The 18,312-nt window shown below is 36.9% G+C and overlaps 1 protein-coding gene across 2 annotated transcripts in view; it reads right to left on the minus strand.

Moving 5' to 3' along the window:
• Positions 1 to 264: 264 nt before the first annotated feature.
• The window catches only part of FMN1 (formin 1), a 537,406-nt gene continuing 519,358 nt past the window's right edge, over positions 265 to 18,312 (minus strand). For both annotated transcript variants that reach the window (XM_044665142.1, XM_044665143.1), the window contains 2 exons: positions 2,286 to 2,370; positions 265 to 309 (listed from right to left, as the gene is read on the minus strand). In XM_044665142.1, coding sequence (XP_044521077.1) covers positions 265 to 309; positions 2,286 to 2,370 — 130 coding nt within the window. The remainder of the gene's footprint in view (positions 310 to 2,285; positions 2,371 to 18,312) is intronic.

An 18,312-nucleotide genomic window follows, 5' to 3' on the forward strand; every position in this document is an offset into this window, starting at 1 on the left:
ACTGAGCTAAGGGGTCCCCTTTGGATACCCCAGAATGCTTACTAATGTTCCTGTAAACATCTTCCCATTGTTCCTCTGTCTTCTTGATGGGCTTCCTTTGCAAAGACCTGGAGAACTTTCCTTGGATAGTCTCAGGAAAAGCAGAGCAAAACAAATGTTTGGTAACCAAGTCTTCTACCAAGTGCTCTCCAGGGCACTGGTCACACTGTAAAGCATCATGCAAGACTCCAAGTCCCCCCGTCATCATTTTCACATGTCTCCTTTTCAGTTGGTGGTCACACTGGCTTCCTTCTGACGTAGTCTCTCTTTCTGTTGTTTAAGAAAAAATGAGTTGATTATTATTCCTCTCTCTAATTTTCCATCTGTTCTCAAATCACAAGTGTGTTGTCTAGAAGGCTATGTTGAATTGTCTGAAACAGGCCAGCTCTACTACTCTTTCCTACTGTTCTGTCATCATCCTTATCCCTTATTCAATCCATCAGCCAATTTTTAAGAAAGCTTGTTACAAAATTAACCCCTGCAACTCTAGGTCTCTGAGTAAGTCGTATAGAATCAGAAGGCTGCTCTTGATTCTCTACTCTTTGTTATATATATATATATATACATATATATATATGTAAATATATATGTAAATATATATATGTGTATATATATACACACACACATATATATATATATATATACAGAAACATAGATGTACATTTTCTGTAGCTTGAATATAGATATAGATTGAACACATTAAGGGGATGAGGGTTGGGGAAAAAAAGATTTAAAAGGCCAACAGGGGTTAGCTAGGCAATTCAGTGGACAGAACACCAGGCTTGGAGAGAAGAGATCTTGGGTTCAAAACTTGGCCTCAGACATTTCTTAGCAGCGTGACCCTGGGAAAGGCACTTAACCCCCATTGCCTTAGCCTTTACTGCTCTTGGAATAAATACCAATCCTGGTGTTCTATCCACTGAATTGCCTAGATTATCGTATCAAGGAACCTAGATTGAGAGTTGAGAGGAAACTTAGGGACTATTTAATCTAATTCCCTCATTTGAATGATGAGGAAACTGTAGGCTACAGAAGTTGTTAAGTAATTTTCTAAGGTCACAACCAAGATTTGAGCTTGGATCCTCTGATCCTAATTTCAGTCAACTTAAAAAAAAAACTTCTCACCAACATTTAAATACCATCTCTTTGCTTATATGTACAACTAGCATAAGGAATTATCCTTTAGGCTTCTTTATACTTCCCAACAAAAAACAAAGTTAGGCTTCCTAACTGGAATCTGGCTAGTTGAGGTCAATTTATAATTATGATAATGCAATGATCCCACACATTTCCTTCTGACAAGATAGAAGATCCCACCTCTTGATAAAAATGGGGTGTCTTAGTGGAATGAAATTTGTCTATGAGAGCAGGGAGAATGACATATGCAAGGTGGAAATGGAAGAGAATAGAAGCAACAGATGTTTGGGGCACAGAGTAGGGCATGAACTCATAACGCAGGAATCTGACAGTCACGTTGAATTCCCATTATGAAGACACGTGAGATAAAGAAATATAGCTCAGAGGTTTCAGGCACTCATTCTGTCATCAACCAGCAGAATTTTTTTTTATGGTTTCTTTATTTCTCATCACCATCAAATAGCAAGCATTGAGCTCCCACAAACAAACAATACCAAACTGAAAAGGGGCTGTCATGAGATACAGTTAAACAAAATAATGGTAAAGAGTTTAATAGGAAAATAAATTCAAAAGATCTGCTCCCGTTTACTAGTACGAAGAGTCAGTTAAATGTTTCTTGGGTTATACTTCTCTATCTTCCATTCCATTGGGGATGAAATTCAATGTAGTTCTTTGCATGTTAATTGTGCCCTGTCTTTAGAGAGGCAACATACACCAGGAGACATCATACTGTGTTGGGAACCAGGAGGCCTGGGTTTTAGTCTTGTTCTGACTTTCCTCATCTGTTGAACAAGACCACTAGCTACCCTTATCTGTGGCATGAACAAATGAGAGTTGAAATTTGAAAGTGTTTTGGATATTATTGAAATATAAAGTTTTATGAGTCTATCTACATGATCCGTTGAGAAAGTGGGGTGTGAGAATTCTAAGGAGACCAAGCTGAGCATTTTGGTAATGGCATCTATTTTTATTAGGAAAAAGAAAAGTTATATTAAGAAAAAGCTTCATTTTTCCTCTCTTCACAGTTGGCTTTTTTTTAGCATTAAGAAAATCAGAAAAGTTTTAGTATTAAGAAAGCACTGATTACACTGAATGAAATATCTTATTACCAGACTGGCAGTGGGATTGATTTTCTTGGTCTCCACCTTCTTCTCTGCTGTTAACTTGTTGACGGTTTCCTGGGCCATTTTCAGCCTGAAATAAAGAGAATGAAGGGAAAAAATGACTAGAAAAGGAGAAAAATGAAGAGAGGGAACTAAATTAAACAGAAACAGAAGAACTCATTTCTAATAATTGTTTCTCAATTATCCAATCAGTTCCTTGGGAGTTTGGAAATGTTGGAATCATTTCCAAATGATTAGCAGTGTTAAAATTCAAGGTGGATAATTAGATTTTAAAGTTCAGCACTCTCTTACCACATTTCCTAACTGATTAGTTGATGTTTTATCAAAACCAGAATTCCTTATCAAATTTCTTCACTGGAAGGTTGTAGGTCATCTATGACCTTGAAGGAGCTTTCTAATTTTAAGCTTCTATATTCCTGAATATGTGGTAGGTTCCTATTAATTGAATATCATATATAGTTTCTTTAACCCTCAGTATGCATTTTGCATGGTTATTTGGATTCTGCTTATTTTCTTGCTTATCAGAGTCAATTCTGAAAATAAAAGCTTTGGGAAAATTTTAGAAATGAGAAAATTTCAAACATGCATAAAAAAATTAAACAAGCCACCAACTTAAAAAAAATGGACCCTTTTCTTCATGGACTTAAATAAGGGAAATCCACATTCTTTTCTAGTTTCTCAATATAAATCATCAGTTGCCTGGGGCAAGTGGCCATTTGCAAGGCTAATTCAATACATTCAAAATACACATCAAAATCAATCTTTCTGTCTACAGTTGGGAATTAATGATAATGAATTGAAGCCCTACCTTCTTGGTTAATAGAGGGTGTGGGGGAGTGAATAGAAGGAGAGGAAGAGAAAAAGAGAGGAAAGCCAGGGAGGGAAAAAGGGACAGAGGGAGAGAGAAACAGAGACAGAGACAGAGAGAGATTTAGAGAAAGGCAGAGGCAAAAGAAACACACATAACAGAAACAGAGACTGACTTGCATATGAGCAGAGATTTTTAAGATAACAAGAAAAAAAATTACCAAGTTGCCCAGAAAATTGGGCATCTCTTGACATCAGTACAATTAGAGATCAGAGAGTAACAGAACTTGAAATTCTCTACTTACTAAACATCCATTTGCAGAAATAACTGTGCCAATCCCCACTCAAGAAAAGAAGGTATTAAAAAGATCAAACTGAGTTTAAACTGTTTCTGAGACATTGAATATTGAGGAATTTGCAAAGCAAAGCAACAATAATGGACATTAACATTGTAGGACACTCCACCTGTGGCAGCTCTTTTGGGGGCTGCTGACATTTCTTTAAAAAGAGACCTGAGCTCAAATCCCACCTCTGACACTTAATAGTTGTGTAACTAGAAGTTACTTTACTACTGTCTTTTCTTCATGTATAAAACAGGAATAATAATATCGTACTTAACTCAAAGGCTTGCTATGAGGATCAAATGAGATGTTTTTTATATAAAGTTCATTGTTAATATCAAATAACTATATAAGTGTCAGTGATTGGTATTATTATTAATGACAAATCATTGCTCTTTATTCGTAGTCTGTGTGAAGGAAAGAAGTGTGGGATATGGCTGGAAGGGTAAATTAGTGGCAGATGGAAAAGCACTGTTCTAAATGCTATTGAGGGCACAGTAATGGCAACAGTCTTCCTCTTATGGAAAGCATAAGAAACTCCAAGGGGAAGAGGAAGGGAAGAGGAAAAGGAACTAAGAAGGTGGTATAAACACAGACATGAATGAGCTGATTTCATCAGCATAGGCAATTTCCATTGTAGGGACTAAATTAAGCACAGTATTGGGTATAATGTGAAAGTATTAGACAAGAGGCATTTATCAAATGGCTCTAAAATCTTCATGAGATTTGGAACTGTTGAGAGTATTTTTCATGAAACAAGAAGAGAATGGGAAGATTTTTTTTTGCAGGAGGAGAGAATTTTAAAGTCTCATTAGGTTCATATTTTGTTTGTAAGAAAACATTTGAGGGGGCAGCTGGATGGCTCAGTGGATAGAGAGTCAGACCTGGAGACAGGAGGTTCTGAGTTCACATCCGACCTCAGATACTTCCTAATTGTGTGGCTCTGGGCAAGTCACCTAACCTCTATTTCTTAGCCCTTACCACTCTTCTGCCTTGAAACCAGCACTCAATGTCGATTCTAAGCTGGAAAGTAAGGGCTTTAAAAAAAAAAGAGAAAGCATTTGACTGAATGTGGCCTTAAAGGCTTTTCTCAGACAAGATATCTCATCACATGTCAAAATTATATAACTCTTTGTGACACATGTCAGAACTACAGAGATTACTTTGCTCAACAGCCTACTGGATACTAAGAGGATCTATTTCTGATATAGTATTACTTCTAATTTCCAAGCTTTAAATTGAGGTTCAGATATGTCCTTTGTAATAGGCAATCTCTGGGAAGAAGATGGAGACCAACTTGAGTGACAGATTGACAGTTATAGAATTTAGAATTTACCCAGATGGCATGAGCCAAGGGCAAAAGACAGTTGTTACCACTGCTATAAAAACCCAGGGGCAGATCCCTTCAGGGTCTCATATTTTTGAGAAGGGTCCCGAGTGGTGAGGGTGGGTAAGCCTATAGACTTACATATCCAGCATCTGTACCTGTTTGCCTCAAAATATCAATTCACCTATTACTGAACAAGGCTGAGAGATAAACATCAAAATCTGCTATCAAGAAGAATATCACAATCCCTTTCTTTACCTGGTCTGGGCCATGGTCAGGTCTTACCAGGGTCTGGAGGGAGAGGAACATCTCCAGCCAGCTGCCAATTTGTTACTGATTAATTAGCTTATTCTAGCTTCCACAGATTTAGCATAGCCATCCCCAACACCACTTTCCTCATCCTGGACCTTACCCCTTTGAGTTTATAGCATTAAATCCTTGAACCAACTTAAGTGAAGACTGATATCATTCCAAGAGCAAGTGGATAATTACATCCAAAGGGGAAAGGAGATTTTATTGAAATCAGAGTCATTGGTGTTATCCAACCCAATATCAATTATTATCCTATTAGAAATCTTTATCCATTAACTCAACTCCAAGCCTAATAATCAGAGGATCTGTGTGAGTCAATAGACAGCTTCTCATCTAATCACTTAGGCTTGGGCACTGTTTGTGGGGTCAAGTGCTTAGCTGAGCTGAGCATTTATAAGTCCTGGTGGTTACCAGCTCACCTTGGTTGCCATTCAGGCATCTCTCTCCTCACTCAGCTTAGATCCATTTACCATCTAAGGATCTTGGGCCAGCTTCATCAGGCCTATCATACTCAAGCACCATACCACCCTGTATAACACCTTCAAACCTCTTTTCCTATTCCATTCCTAAGAAATCCAAGAAACACTTTTCATATGCCCTATGCCAGGGCAGTGAGATTGTGGGTTCTATCCTGTCCATTGAATAAAAATCAGCTTATTTAGGTGGCTGTGCCTGTAGGCAGCAAGCCAATGTCCTTCTATCTCAAATTGGAGTGAACAGACAATGCCTCTCTTAATTGGGTATAACCTGGAACTTTTCTTTCCAAATTTTTAATTATATACTTGGTAACCACCACCACCCTTAAAATTTAAATAAATGCTTAAAATTTTATGTATAAAACCACAAACTTCACATTATTTATAATTTGTTTGTACATGTGTAAATTATGTATGTGTTTTAATATAGACATCCTCTGCTTTTGAATTCCCTTTGGATTTTCTTTATTTTGATGCTTTTTTCTCTTGATTTTAAGGCCGTTATTTTTTGAAATATGACCATAGTTTGTGTTATTATCATTTCTTCATGCATTTCCCTTATTTTCTTTATATTTCTAATATTTGTCATTTCTAAAAACACAATACAGTTCATTACATTCAAATATCAATATCTATGTAGCCAATTTCTCCCAGTCATGGCATTTATGCTATTTTGTCATTACAAACAAAGCTTCTAAAAATATTTTCCTACATACACAGCTTTTTACTCTCTCAAAAATGCTCCTGGGCCTAATCCTAGTAATGGCATCCCTAGCCTAGGTCAATAAGTATGAACAGCTTTACAAATCTTAATGCATATTTCCATCTTGTTTTTTAAAACACAATTCTCAGTTGCTCTAGCAATATAATACTAGGTCTGTTTCTCCATGTTCCTATCAGCATTTAATTTGATCAACTAAACCCATCTGGTTCTCAATTAACTTTCATTACCAGGGCCATATTTAACCAGATTGATCCTTAGACAGCAGAAACAATCTGTTGTCAGGATCATACTATTTCCAAAACCAAGCCTTTCCAGCTTGTTCATATCCAGTGGAACTTTGTTTCCAATGCCATAACGCCTCACAAATGATTTCTTCTATAGTGTGATGAATATTAAAGTAAGACTTTTACAGAATATTTATGCTTTCCAAATCATTGCTGTCTTACAGGAGATTATATTTGGATTATGTGTATGCTCAAGCTTAGATCTACTACTAGCTTCATGCAGGTGTGTGCGGACTTTCTAGATATCTATCATATTAAACTTATCTAAGGTTCTATTTATCTCTTTCTTATTTTTTGGGTTAGATTATTCTAGTTCTGAGAGAAGAAAATTAAGGTCTCCTGGTATTATTATTATTATTATGTTATCTATTTCCATCTGTATCTCATTTAGTTTTTCCTTTAAAAATCTGGATGCTATAACTCTTGGTACATACAGGTACAATGTTGGTAATATTTCACTATCTGTAGTATCCCTCAATATAATAAAGTTACCCTGTTCATTCCTTCTAATTATATCCATTTTTGCCCCAACTCTATCAAGAGATCATGGGTACTTCCCTGGCCTTCTCTGGATCAGCTAAGCCCCTCACCCTATGTGTGTCTCTCATTTTCAGTGTGTTTCTTGTAAAAACACAATGTTGGATCCTGTTTTTTTATCCTTTCTGCTATCCATTTTCTTCCCATGGGTGAATTCATCCCATTTACACTCAAGCCCATAGTTGCTAACTATGCATTTCTGTCTACTCCATTTCTCCTCACTCTTTGTTCCCCTCTTCCTTTCTTTCTGCCATATTCCTCTTCAGATATTCAATTTCCTTTTTACCAATACAACTCCAATTCACGCTCCTTCCTAAAAACCCTCCTTTATCCTCTCTCCTTGCTCTCTCGTTCTGAATTGACCCACTTTTCCAAAAGTTCCTTCCCTTTGTCCCTTACTCTTTACCTTTTAATTCTTATCCAATCCACCTTTCCCCAAACCCTTTCCTTATCCCCACAATCATGCCCTCCTACTTCTTGATATAAGTTAGATTCTAAAAATCCATTCTCTAACTTGTCTTAAGAGTCCCTTTCTTAAGAGTTCCCATTTTTCCTTCTTATGCAAGGGCAGTACTTTAATATTCTGCTATGATTTATTATGTTTATAGTCTTGCCTGAGATTTGGCATGTTGTTTTTCTTGCCTCTTTCCCTAGAGTTTCCCTCCCTTCCACCAATAGTGTCTTTTTTTCTTAACATTTCAAGATTAGGAATAAAATAGACAGTGTAGTGATGACTCCAGAGTTAAAGCACCTAAGCTTAAATTCCATTTCTGACACATTACTAATGTGATCTTGAGTAAGTCACTTGAACTTTTTTTTTGAGTCTCAGTTTTCTCATCTGTGAAATGACTGGATGGCTTTAGAAGTTTCTTCTAGCTCTTCATGTATGATTGTAACAATCCTAACAATTCTAACTCTTAACAGTATAAGCTATTAGCTTCTTGCCAAACTCATTCTTCTCCTGAATCTGAGTTTTCATAGATTCAATTTTTTTAGCTAAAAGAGACTTTAGACACTATCTGGTCCAAACTTCTCATTTCACATTGGATGAAACTTAAGTTCAGAGTATTAAAAATGGCTTGTCCAAGGCTTACCAGCAAAACATGAGTAGGGATGGTATTATGTCATTTTCAGTCCAGAACTCCTTCCACTACAACACAGCTTTTGGTAACTGTATTTATTTACACATTTCTTCTACTGCTAAAAATTTACTTTAGCTATAGGGATAAACATAATCTAGGTTGACATTCTGGTTACTGAACCTTTATTTGATAATGAAATGACCTGTTTTGGGTCATGCAGACAATTCCCAAAAAAGATTCTAGGATTTCAGAAATAAGTTTTAGGTTTGGACTGGGTTTAAAGAGTTAAAATGACATCAAAGGCATATACAGAACAAGGTGACATTGAACCCATTAATCATTGTGTGACACTATATATATGTCATCATCTAAGTTATTAAAAATTAATGGCTTAGGAAACTTTGGTGGACAAAGGCATAGAAAAGGGAGGCAGTTACAGGAAATACATCTCAAGAAATGCAAATTGCTAAATGCATGACATATGACCAGCTGTAACATGAATTAGTTTAAAAGATGACCTAATATCACTCACCACTATAAGAGAAAGGTCAGAATAGTTTAAGAGAATTGATGAGGCAGATTTTACATGCCAAAACGAACAGCAATGTTAAAAACTGGGGCAAGTTTGCTTGCCTGGGGAAAACCCAAGATTGCTAAGAAATGACAAGAAAAGTTAAAGACCCAAATCACTATCATTTGGTTTTATTGGTTTAATTGAGACTCTTTAGAAGTTGAGACCCTGGACTATTACTATATATAGATAAATTCCCAGTTCTGCTTCTGAATAAGTGGAGAAAGTATGCTGATTAACCATCAAAAGAAAAGGTGAAACTTATTTTTGTCAGTTTATTAAAGTCTGGCTTGGGTCTCTTTCAAAGGTAAAAGAGGTTTTTGTAGACTAGAAAAGATTGCTAATTCCATGTAAACTGGAACCACCTCTAGGAACTGATGCAGAGCAAAAGTAGCAGAACCAGAAGAACATTGTACACAGAGACTGATACGCAGTGGCACAAGCTAACGTAATGGGCTTCTCTACTAGCAGAAATGCCATGATACAGGACAATTATGGGGGACTTATGAGAAAGAATGCTATGCACATCCACAGAAAGAAATGTGGGAGTAGAAACATAGAAGAAAAACATTTCCTTGATCACATGGCTCAATGGGGACATGATTGGGGATGAAGACTTTAAACAATCACTCTATTGCAAATATTAATAATATGGAAACAGGTCTTAACCAATGATACATGTGAAATCCAGTTGAATTGTTCATTGGCTATGGGAAGGGGAAGGAAGGAGGGGTGGGAAAGAATATGAATCATGTAACCATGGAAAAATATTCCAAACAAACAAACAAATAAATAAATTTTAAAAAGAAAAGATTACTAGCATTAACTCCAGACCCTATAGGACTGTGATGGCAAACTTTTTTAGAGACCAAGTGCCCAAACTGCAACCCTCATGCTGTATGTGAGCCCCCACCCCCACCTTACCCCAGACAGGGGAGGAAGGAAGTGCTCCCATTGGGCTGCTGGCTAGAGGGAAGGGTGATATGAAAAATGTTCTCAGGTGCATGGGGAGAGAGGGAAGGGAGAAGCCCCCTCCAGAATATGTGCCATAGGTTCACAAATATGGCTATTGCAGGTGGGAAAAAATAAATCTCTGCCTTCTAATTCTGTATTCAATGTGGTAAAATGTGAGGAAGCTCTGCTACATGCTTCTGAAGTATCTTTCTCTTTCAATCCCCTGGAGAAAATCAAATGATTTACTAGAAAATGTCTAGGGGAAGGGAACCAAAAATAACAATGATGGTACTAGTAATACTAATAAAGATTTCTGGTCTTTCTTTGAGAGAGGAAGTAGAAAAGGAGATGGGTAAGGGCACAAGGGAGATATAACAGTGGTCTATCAATTCCTTTGTAACCTGAAAGCTAAGCATAGGCAGGCCAGAGATGAGTATCCAGAGGAAGTGAAATCACAAAGGTGCAAAAAGGTAAGCTGATGGCTTGGTAGTGGATGCTACTTGACATACACATAGCTCCTTAGTGACAATTCAGGGTTGAACTAACTAACCAAAGGGAAATAACTTTCCAGTTTAGGAGGAGATCAGGGATATAACCTACATTGATTTTTTTTTTTTTGGTTTGTCATTAAGCATCTTGTACTTTTAGAGGAGACAGATAGTGGCATGATGTCTTGCAGATGAAAGGGGTTTAATAAATATGTGTTTAATTTAATTGAAGTGGCAGTGGCAATATCCACCTTTCCTGGACACTGTCTCAGAGGCATTTTCTCAGCTTACTCTAGGGAGGTGGTTCAGTTCTCCTGGCATTCTTAAAGTCAATATCCAGCAGCTATTCTAGGAAACAATTTTTAATGTCAGGTTCAATTATCACTACGAGAGAAGCAATATTTCATTCTGGCCATAGAGAAAAATAACCACAGGTTCAAGGATAGACTTGGGAACTAGCCTGAGGCAAGATGCAGGAGGGGTCCCAGGGTCGTACTCTATTAGTTAGGTGGTATAATGGAAATAGCACTGAACCTGGAAGCAGGAAGACCTGGGCTGGTGTTCTGCCTCTGACTCTTACTAACTGTGTAACCCTAGGCAAGCCACTTATCCCAACAGTCTCAATTTCTTCATTTCCCTCTGGACAATGGGGATAAAAATAACATCTATCCCATAAGGTTGTTGTGAGAATTGAAGAAGGTAACATATCTAAAGAACTGTGGAAATTTTAAAGCTCTAAATAACTGCTATTATTGTGGATATTAGTATTAGAAATTCATGTCAGTTCTGGTAGCACTCCCACCTTTGTATTTCATGCTTTTGATTACATATATGTATTTGTATACATATATATCTCAGTGCTTAATAATTATGATAGCTAGTAAACTGTTAAGTTATGTTGTGCTTTGAACCTTTGAAAAATAAGTAAAACCAGTCTCCTTTATTATTTAAAAGAAAACAAAACTCCCACAGAGCCATTAAATTTGACCCAGACAATGCAAAATGATAAAATGTTGACAGTAATAGGATAGTAGCTGATGAAGATCGACAGTCCTTGTGAAGTATTACTGAAGTATAAGAAAGCATAACTTCTAATAACTCACTCTAACTGAAGTGAGAATTGTATAGTACAAAATGATAGATAAGCCAATCTGCATTTATCTTTGAAAGGCAGACAGGGATACATAAAACTGATCCTGGCCTTAACTCTCACACATACATCAGTTCTATTGGTGACCCAGGGTCTGCAGGGATAGCAGGAAAGTTCAAAATTAGCTTTAAAATCTTTTCTCTCTGAAAACATCATTATTTAATCACTCAGAGGTGTGTGTGTGTGTGTGTGTGTGTGTGTGTGTGTGTGTGTTTGCCTGTTATATGGAGGCACAAGAGAATATGATAATACATTTTATATCAACCATACTCTTCTCTTATGAGATAAATTAATAAGATTGGTTGAGATTAGTTATTTAGCGTTTTGCAAGCATATTAGGGAAAACCTTTGCTGGAAGTCATGGACATTCTGAATGGAATGCAGGGGGTAGAGAGGAGAGAGGAAGCAACAGACATTGCTGTTTTTGAGAGGGGTTTGGAGCAGAACCTATTTGACTTGGGATCTTGGAGATTGGTGAAGGTTGTAAAGGCTGAAGATATCATCCTGCAAGTCAATTCTGAGTAGGGGAGAGGCCTGTGTTCTGGTGGACAGTTTGCAGACATCTTTCCCTACCTGGTTACTTTTGGATCTTTGGCTGTGGAGGAGTTGGTTCCTGGTATCCTGAAGACATCTCTGGATCAGTTGTGAGAACCCCAAACTCAAGCCCTCTCCCTCAGGTCCTTAGCCAAGCTGTCAACCTGGCAGAAGCCAGGTTGGCTAAGAAACTTTCCCTTTTGACTCCAGTCCTGGTCAGTTAGATAGTTTTTTACCTCACCCCCTCTCCTATCCTTTCAAATGACAATTAAACTGTTTTCTCTGTTTGTTTTCTTCATACCTTAAAGTTCTCATTGCGTGTGTATTTGTTAAACTGTGTTTATCCCTGACTAGGTGGATCTGGGTTTGCAGTTGAGACTCAACTGTCACTCCTGTTGTTTGCCCAAACCACTCATTGAACTGTATTTCCCCAGCTTGTTAAGTCCCCCACCTATTGTCTATTCCTGTCTCCTACTCACCCTTTTGAACCCAGATAAAAATATGTTAACCCCAGTTCTTACCATAAAACTTTCCAGCCTTCAAATCAAAGATCCTTCTTCCCTTCTCCTTTGAGGAAGCTTCCTAGTGCCCAATATACCAGTCACAGAATCAGCTATTTCATATTTTTCAATGTGATATCACATGGAGAACCAAAATACACTCAAATAATTCATTACATAACAAAGTTCCCTTCCATTTCCAGAGATTCTTTTCCAAGCCACAGGGGAGTAAAAGTGAAGGGTGCCCCCATACTTTCCCTGGAATGCATGATTAGTTAAAACCAATCACTCTGCACCTAGTAGACATAGCACCCCAAGCCAGCCAGGCAAAAGGTAATAGGTCAGAGGGAGTTATCTAAGTTAACAACTGAAGTTTTTAGACCCATAGAATAAATTTATAACTTCATAGATGATTCTTCGCTTGTCTTTGGAAAAATATTTCAAATCTTAATTATGAAGATTTATGCATGATATCAAGTCCTTGTTTTTTGGTTGTAAAACTTGTCAGCCTTACTTGCCCAGCCACCCAATACCAGTAATAATGTAAATCTGTTTGGAAGGGCAACAAAAGCAAATGACAATGGGGGAGGGGAGATATTTTTGGGTGGGGGAGCTCTCTAATTAGCCTTTAAATCACACCAAGTAGATGTGCCATGAAAGCAACCTATTCCATCCCTGACAAGAGTTATATAGACAAATTTTAAAATTCTGAAGCTCGATCTTAGGAAGAGTCTTATTTTGGGTTTCCACTGCTAACTTCCAAGAAAGAAGAATGGAATGACAAGAGATACTTAAGATCTTTATTTGAGTTTCAAAGAGATTCTGAGGCTTGGCACCATCACACATGCTGAAAATTTCATGACTTTATATTTTTCCTGTTCACTTTTACAAATAAACATTAGTACAGAATAAAAGGTACTAGAGAAGAGATTAGTTTTTATCTTTCTCTTAACAGATTTATTTTCTTCAAGAAGTCCACTAAGATCAAAGATGGTTGGACAAAGCCAACATCTAAAGATGCCCTCCCATTCCCTAAATTTCCATAGGGTCACACAACTTCAAGATAAAAGTCTTCACAGATGATCTAGTCTGTTCCCTTTATGGATTAGGCAACTGAAGCTTTGAGAAATGTAATTAATCACCCAAGATCACATAGCTAAGTAGATAATAGTTGGAATTTCAACTCAGATCATTTAGTTCTAACCTTGCATCAAATCCAATGCCTTTTCTCTGCCTCTTTGCCTGTTGAAATCCTCTGCAGCCTTTCAGATCTAGCTCAAAATTAGCTCACCAGATCTAGCTCATTCCCCTCCCTAATATTCTATTAGTATCCTTTCTTTCTTCATCATTTTCATAGCATCCATATATTCAAGCATTTATTTTGTACATAGAGTATTCCAGTTCTTTAACTATATACAGAGTGTATACATCATTTTGTACTAAATAGTATGATCCAGGAAACTTGGGACCATGTCTTATTTATTTTGTATAGTTCCTCTGGTATCAAGCATAGAGTTTGTACATTTCTTGCTTTCTTTTTTTAAATCTTTACCTTCCATCTTGGAGTCAATACTGTGTATTGGCTCTAAGGCAGAAGAGTGGTAAGGGTAGGCAATGGGGGTCAAGTGACTTGCCCAGGGTCACACAGAGAGTTTGTGCATTTCTAAATGTCTCTATGCTATCTATACTTGGATGTTCCAGCATCACCTGAATCTTAATATATAAAAAAGGATCACATCATCTTTCTTCCAACTAGCTTACCTTCCCAACTTCCCTTATAAATCAGAGGTGTTACCATATTTACAATAAATAAATGGATCCAGATTAAACAAAGTGTCACATCTTAGCAGCAAGAAGCACACCCCTGGTTATAGGTATCTTGATTTAGTCAATTCTAACATTATAAAAGGAATCTCAATGTAGGGTTCAAAGTGAAGAAGACCAAAATGATCCCACTCCATAACCTGAATTATATCCCCTACTTGTTTCTCTTTTTCTCCAAAACAACCACCTTTGATAAGGAGAGAAAGGAAAGGTGAGGGAAGAAGAGAATTGGAAGAGAAGAAATAGAGAGGTAGTACATCTTCTAAGAACTAGGGGGATGGAAATAAAGTTACCAAATGAGGAGGGAAGAGCCTCTTTTCCTCATCTAATGCCTTCTGTATCTGCTTCTTGACAGTTCAAGATACTTGTATAATTTAGTGAAATGGGAATACAAGAACACCTCCTCATGCCTTTCCAGGGATGAATTAGAGTTCCCTTGAAGTTTCTTCTAACCTGAGCTCTTGATTGCATGCCAATATCACAACACAAATTAATTAAATGAAGGTTGGTCTGTAGCAAGAAGTTTAAGGATATCTATATAGATATATAAATTATATGACTATACAGCTATATAGGTTGTTAGAGTAAGTCAGAACTATGGAATTTCTCTTCCTAAATATCTTTTTTGATGTAGAAAGGCAATAGACATTTATTATGTGCCTACTATATGTCAGATACTATGCTAAACACTTTATTTTATTCTTAACAATAACCCTGGGGTGTGTATCCTATTATCTTCATTTTATAGTTGAGGAAACTGAGACAAATAGAAATTAAGTGACTTGTTCAGGATCACACTGTTAGTAAATATTTGAGGACAGAATCTGAAATCAGGTATTTCTGACTATAGGGCCCTTTTGATACAAGATCGATTCTCTCTCCTCTCTCTCTCCTCTCTACCTCTCTTTCCCCTCCCTCTCTCTCTGCCCCAATCCCATTCATATGTATATATTTACACAAATACATTTATGTAGTCAATATATACACACTCACTCCTTTCCCTGAGGAACTCCTTAATTCTTCTAACTTCAATTATTGCCTTCTAAATCTACACCTCAAATCCTGAACTTTAGTTCTTTATTTCCAAATGCCTAAAAAACCTCTATTTGAATGTCCTTTCATCAATTGAAACTCAACATATTTAAAAAAAGTTCCTGAACTTTCTCTATGTCCTGCCACTCCAATCCTGACTGGCTTGATTTTTTTTAATCACCCCATTAAGTCAGTGATATGACAGTTCTTACTGTGTCCTAGACCAGAAATATTGAGATTTTCCCCTCATCTTTTCCCTCCAATTTATCACCAACTTCTGCCAAGGCTTCTTTTGAAATGTCTCAGAAATGTCATTACTTTTCATTTCCTTTGTCATTGTTCTTGCTCAAGCTTCCACTATTTAATGCCTGGATTACTGAAATATCTTCCTTGTTGACTCCTGGCCTCCAATTGCTCTTTCCTTCAATTCATTCTATATACCACTGCCATGCTTCTTAATTAAATATTCTCCATTACTGGTTTTCAATTAGAAGTCTTTGCAATTTGGTTGGTTGTTGTTCTTCATACTTGAAGAAGATCAAAATGACATCATTATGTCAGGGTCAATGTACAATGTGTCCAATGGGCTGATCAGACCACTATGTGCTTGGAAGGTTCTACCACAGGCCAAACACAAATAGCTCATATGCATATGAAATGGAGATATCTCTAAATTTGCACATCTCATGTTTCTTTTGAGCTAATGCAATTCTCCTTTCCTCACAGAAGACCATGGCTCCTTCTTTGATGTGAGCATACCATGTTGATGGTCTTGTGCTAGCATCTTCCATATTTCACAAGCAATACTAAATTTTGTCAGAGAGAACTTGAGTTTCCTTTAATTGATTACTATTTCTGACCTACCTATGAAAACATTTGGCATGATTTTCCAGGATAGTCTTGGAGAAACCAGTCATTTTAATTTCATAATGAGGACTTCAATAGCTAGTTACCAGACGAATCTTCTTAAAACTCCATTTTTACTATTATTATTTTTTCCTTAAAAGCCCATATATCTCCTTATTGTTCAAAATCCTGCAGCTCATTTTCTTTCTTTCTTTTTTCTTTCAACCCATACTTTCTGTCTTATAAGTGATACTAAAAATTGGATCTAAGGCAAAAGAGTGGTAAGGGCTAGACAACTGGGGTTAAGTGACATGACCAGGTTCATATAATGAATGCAGTTAGGAGGTATCTGAGGACAGATTTGAAACTAGGTTCTCCTGACTCCAGGATCTCTAATGACTGGTCTACTTAGTTGCTGCTCCTCCTCCTCCTCCTTCTCCTCCTCTTCGTCCTCTTCATTATATGACTGTATGTACAAATAATATTATATATGGAATCAGCAGTTTGCTTTTATCTATGCTTTCAGCCATTCATAGTAGGTCTTGGAATATAACTCCTGTGGGCATGGGGCCCTATTGTCAACCTTAGCTATCATTAGTAGCTATTCTCATGGCTTTGCATTGTCCATCCCCTATAAGCCTAGAATGCTTTCCCTATCTTTTCTTCAACATCTTATTTTCTTGGCTTCCTTTAAAACTTAGGTGAAATCCCATCTTTTGCAAGAATCTTTTTTGGGTCATTGAGCTGCTGTTAGTGATTTTTCATCTGAAAATATCTTCCATTTAACTCAGTATTTATCTATACTTTTATCCTATTTTCATCATTAGAATGTGAGCCCAAACTTGGTTTTTGTCTTCCTTTATTTCTAGCACAGTGTCTGACACATACTAAGTATTTAGTAAATGTAGTTTAGTGACTGATTGATTATACTTTAGAGTACATGGACAGAAAAAGGAGCAAGGTATAGTAACTCTTGAGTCAGAGGAAAAGGATTCAAGCTCTACCTCTGAAACTTGTTTTCTGTGTGAACTTGGGCAAATCACTTATAATCTTCTTGGGCCTCAGTTTGCTCATCAATAAAATGAAGAGGTTGGATTACATAGCTTTTGAGGCCCATGCCAGCTCTAGAACTAAGATATATATAATCCTCTTTCACAATATATGACAAACATGGCAATGCATGATAACATATCAGATTTTTGCTGTCTCAGGGAGAGTGAAGGCATGGGAGGCAAGGAGAAAAAATGGATTGCAAAATGTCAGGAAATGATTATTAAAAATTGTATCTACATGTAATCTGGAAAAAAATAATGAAAATTATGGAAAAAACATCCCTTTTAAAATAGGATCATAGATTTACAGCAGGAAGTGACCTTCTGAAGTCACTGAGCCCAACTCACTAATTTTATAGATGAGGAAGGTGAAGTATAGAAAAGTTAAATGGTATTGCTAGGTCAAAAGGCACACACAGTTTAGGCTTATTTCATAAGGTGATCAAGGGAAAAGGAAAAGAACCCAAAGTTCTAAAATATTTATACTTGCTCTCTTTGTGGTGGCAAAGAACTGGAAACTGAGGAGATGCCTATCAACTGGGGAATGGCTGAACAAGTAAGTTGTAGCACATGAATGGGGTGGAACACTACTGCACTATAAGAAATGACAAGCAGGTGAATCTAAAAAAACATAGAAAGACCTACATGAAATTATGAAGTGAAATAAACAGAACCAAGAGAACATTACATACAGCAACAGAAATACTATTTGGAGAATGACTTGTGTTTGTCTACCTCCAGAGAAAGAACTGATAGACATAGGCAAGACATAGTTTTATAAATACTTATATCTTTTTGTCAAATAATGCATTCACTCGAGTAAGGAGAGAGAAAGTGAGGGAGATAGCTGGGAATTTTAATGTAACAAAGAAAATAAAAAGAAAAGTGGTGACTGCTAAGGGTCACAGGTAGCAAGTTTCTGAGGCAGCATTTGAACTCAGATCTTCCTGACTTCCCTGTCTACCTTTCTCTAAACTACACCACACTAACTCTCTCTAAAACTGTACAGAACTTATGTATTTAAGGATAGTTTTTTATTTTACAGAGGGGCAGAGAAACTCAAATGTCAGGCGTTGGCAGCTGATGTCAGTTGAAGTTCAATCAAATATAAAGATTAGATTGTAAGGCCCTTAAGAAAAGGGATTTTTTTTGTCTCTTTTTGAATTTCTGG

This window comes from Gracilinanus agilis, chromosome 2 (assembly GCF_016433145.1).
Source record: "Gracilinanus agilis isolate LMUSP501 chromosome 2, AgileGrace, whole genome shotgun sequence".
NCBI lineage: Eukaryota > Metazoa > Chordata > Mammalia > Didelphimorphia > Didelphidae > Gracilinanus > Gracilinanus agilis.